The following is a 3,962-nucleotide window of genomic DNA, read 5'->3' as shown; positions in this document are numbered from 1 at the left end:
TAGAGTAGCTAAAAGAGTTCTTAGATATATCAAAGGAACTCTCAATTATAACATTTGTTATGAGTAGGTAAACTATTTTAAATTGTATTCTTATATTGATAGTAATTGGGTTGGTTATATAGATGATATAAAAAGTACTTTAGGATTTATGCTCAGCTTTAGCTCTGTGATTTCATGTACAACAAAAGAGGAAGAATATATTGTTCTCTTAAGCCTTGAGGCGAATTATGTTGCAGCTATAAGTATAATATATTAAACAATTTAGTTTCAAAGAATTCTAATAGATCTCCAAGAAGAACAAGGTGGACTAACTAAAATCTATTATTGTAATGATGAAGAATCTTGTCTTCGAGTGCACTAAACACATCAAAATTCTATATAATTTCATGCGTGAACTGATTGATAAAGGAAAAATTCAAATAGACTATTATAGCACCATACATTAGCTTGCCGACATTTTTATAAAAGCTTTGGCTAAAAATAAAATTATTTTTTTCAAATACAAGTTTAAGTTATAACTATTTTGAATTAAAGGGGTGTGATAAGATTAATTTAAAAAGTTAGGATTAGATAAAATAAAAGAGAAGAATTTAGATTAAGATAACTATATAAGAGTGAAAAATTTTATTGGAATATATATTTTTTATTATTAAAAAAACTTGTATTCTATCTTTTGACTAATATAAATAGATACTTTTATATACATCTAAATTATTATAAATTTAAAATACTCTTCGTTTCTTCTATTATCTTCTTTCCATTCTTAACTTGTAAAGAAAGCCAACAAAAATTTTGTTAGAGAATACTTGAGCCTATCAGCCAGATTAAGCTTAAACATATATGAAGTGCAAGATGGAGTTGTTCATGGAGTACATAAAGGCCAAGATTGAAGTACTGTGGAAAGTGGATTGACCAATGCAGAAAAAAGAGGCCCACTCACTGCTAGGCACCATGACCGCAAATAAAAGGTGACTCCAGATCCGAATACTCCCGGCATTTATTAGTCGGCTAGCATTTCCCTTCAGATGTGATTGAGTCTCTATCATCACAAAAGATGGTGATTCTTGTCTGGGACTTCAATTCTCCATCTGGTTGTCCTGAGTCCCAAAGCTTTCACCTAACAGTGGTTTCTGCAGATCATACACACTGTCACGCAGTCCTGGATCTACTACTACTGTCATCCTCTCAGAAACACATGGCAGTTGTGAGTTGCTGCAGCTGCTCTTGGGGTCGATGTACTTGGCTTTACCCCACAAAACAATGTATAGCCCTCCCACAACAGCAACAGCAGCCACCAAACTGCGGCAAAAAAGTAATCATCATGTTATAAGGTTGTAAGGAAATCATGCACTCATCATGAAACTGAAACATGTGTGTGTACCTTCCAATATGGAGCTGTTCATGCAGCACCAAACAAGCTGAGATTGTAGTGATGACAGTACCGAGGGGGTTGAACATTGCAGAATAGAGCGGCCCCTTCAGTGATATGGTCCAAGATTGTAGGTAAAAGGTGACCCCAGATCCAAAAACTCCCTACAAATTTTTGGCTCTTAATGTCATGACGTTTAGGAGACAAAAAGCACTTTCTTTTCATAAATTATAAGGGAATAGAAAAGAGGAAGATTACCGCAAACAAACACGATGATAGCTCCAGTGTTGAGTGAATCTTCCATACGCTTATGTCGGGTTCTAAAAAGAATGTCAGAGCAGCAGATAGGAAGGTGGAGAACACACACATCCATATTGATAATGATAAGGGATCCAGATAAGTTCTGCAAATTGGCACCTACAACTACAAGTTAGAGAAAAGAAATCTATAGTGCTAGAATTTAAATTTGTCTCTCACTCTCCCTCTAGATCACACACACACATACATACACGCACGCACGCATCTTTAACATTCTCCTTGGACACGCAGCTCAGGTATGACTTTTCTGTGCCACAGTTTCATGCATGACTCATGAATATATGAGGCAATGCAAACAAATAACATGAAAGAAAAAGAAAAGTTCGATTACAGGTTGCAATTAATTGTGTGCAGCAGCAGTATGGTGCAGAGAAGTTCATTACCTGCAAAACAAGCCACAGGGACCAGCAGCAGCTGCTTCCCATCAGGAGAAGTGATCCTACGATCCAGTTTTTGCTTGCTGAGTGAAACAGCGTGGCTAATTTATGGAACTCCATCTCCATATTTAAAAGCCTGGGACCTTTGAAAAACGCCATTGAAACGGCTCCTCCAACACATGTGACTGTCCCAAACACTTTAGCCATGCTCCTCATGCTCCTGACTTCAACTTTTTCTAAGCTGCCAATGACATGGTTTTGATGACATTCTGACTCATCATAAAAGGTATTAGATACGTGATGGAGAATAAAGCTGAAAATTCCTGCTTCATGACTAACATTATTAAAGGTTAAATATTTAAAGGAATCTGAAAAAGCTACTTTTTCCTTGTAAAAAGATGGTCACCAAAAGACTTGGAACAACTGGCAAATATGCATCATGTGAGGAAGAGAACTTTACCCAACAGAGGCTGCAATGACAAATGTGATTGCTGGGGTTAGGTTGCTCATGGCCATCGCCATGGACGAGGATGACAAGCTCAGCCCTGTGTAGTAGAAGTACTGGTTGATGGTGGCACTGTTTCATGTATCATCCTCAGGTAGTGAGAACTGGAATGATGAAGAGGCTAACAAGTAAACATCACTTACCCAACCAGCGAAGAAACAAAGACCAAGAAGAAGGCTGTCAATCCCAAGCCAATCAGATTTTTCTTCCCCCTGACATATCAACGCATGAACCAACATTCAGAGACAGAGGGATACATAGAGAGAGAGAGAGAGAGAGAGAGAGAGAGAGAGAGAGAGAGAGAAGACGACCTTCTTGCAGTAATGTTTAGGGGAGCCAAGACAAGAGCAGCGGTGGCCTGCCTGTAAACAGAAAAGACCATGGGGCTCATGCCTCGGGCGAACGCTGCCTTGGCTGAGAGTGCCATGGCAGCGTAGATGCACTGCGACACCACCATGGCCAACCCGGGCTTGCACTCCGCAAGCAAGGAGTCGCCCATGTCGCTCTCTTTAATTCTTTGAGAAAGCAGAAAGAGGTGCAGGTACGACAACAACCACCACAAGAATGTAAGATTTCCTGGTATTTATTGAAGAGATTCTACTGCAACTTTAATTATTTGGTTCAAAGCAACGCAGCTGTAAAGACAACTACGAAGTTAGGACCTCAAATTTCCCCGCATTTTGTCGGTTGTCGTTTTTGAGACTTACATTCACGGCCACATCAGCTTCTTAGTTGTCGACCTAAAGACAAATAGGACAAGTGGGCTGGTTGAAAGTTGATAAGGTGTATTTTGGGCCCAAGACACATCATCGCCAACGCCATACGTCAAGACATAATCCATACCAAAACGTTGCTGATGCCACACGCCAAGTCAAAATCCGTACCAAAACGCTGCTCAACATGTCCCATCCCGAGAGCTCGGGGCAATGCTATCTATCAACATGCTGCACGCCTTGAGACGGTGGCCCGTCAGAAGCACCAGCCCATTTTTCGAGGGTCAGCGGCCACGTCGAACCTGCATGCAACCGACCCTCGTACAATAGTATAAAAGTCTATGACTGGCATCCGACCAGAAGAGAGAAAAAAACCATTCGACTCCACTACTAACTTGCTCGTCGGAGGGGCCAAAGTCGGGAATTACCCGATGAAAGCCATTTTTCCAGAAAAGCGATCACCCACGTCTCGTGAGCATCCCAACCCTGGAAGTCGTCGACCGACGTCCCTACGGCGAGCCATCAACCGGCACCCAGACCGAGAGACACTAATCAAGACCCCATCACGAGGGATTGATCAACCTCAACACCCAGCTCAGTCGATAGAAGACTCCTGATATCAACCCGTGGTCCAAGCCATGTTGACTCATCAGTCACGGCACATTTGTTCACCAACATTT

The 3,962-nt window shown here is 41.0% G+C and overlaps 1 protein-coding gene across 1 annotated transcript; it reads right to left on the bottom strand.

Moving 5' to 3' along the window:
• Positions 1–806: 806 nt before the first annotated feature.
• On the bottom strand, positions 807–3,114 carry LOC103991949 (WAT1-related protein At4g30420). The gene is made up of 7 exons (XM_009411494.3): positions 2,881–3,114; positions 2,713–2,781; positions 2,525–2,641; positions 2,071–2,305; positions 1,628–1,786; positions 1,382–1,533; positions 807–1,299 (listed from the first exon to the last, which is right to left on the bottom strand). The coding sequence occupies exons 1-7, from the start codon at positions 3,066–3,068 to the stop codon at positions 1,077–1,079; spliced, it is 1,143 nt and encodes a 380-aa protein (XP_009409769.2). The 5' UTR covers positions 3,069–3,114; the 3' UTR covers positions 807–1,076.
• Between the last annotated feature and the right edge of the window lie 848 nt (positions 3,115–3,962).

Source organism: Musa acuminata, chromosome BXJ1-7, assembly GCF_036884655.1.
Source record: "Musa acuminata AAA Group cultivar baxijiao chromosome BXJ1-7, Cavendish_Baxijiao_AAA, whole genome shotgun sequence".
Lineage (NCBI taxonomy): Eukaryota > Viridiplantae > Streptophyta > Magnoliopsida > Zingiberales > Musaceae > Musa > Musa acuminata.
Note: the sequence above shows the minus strand (reverse complement) of the source record. Positions and strands in the feature narration are given on the sequence as shown.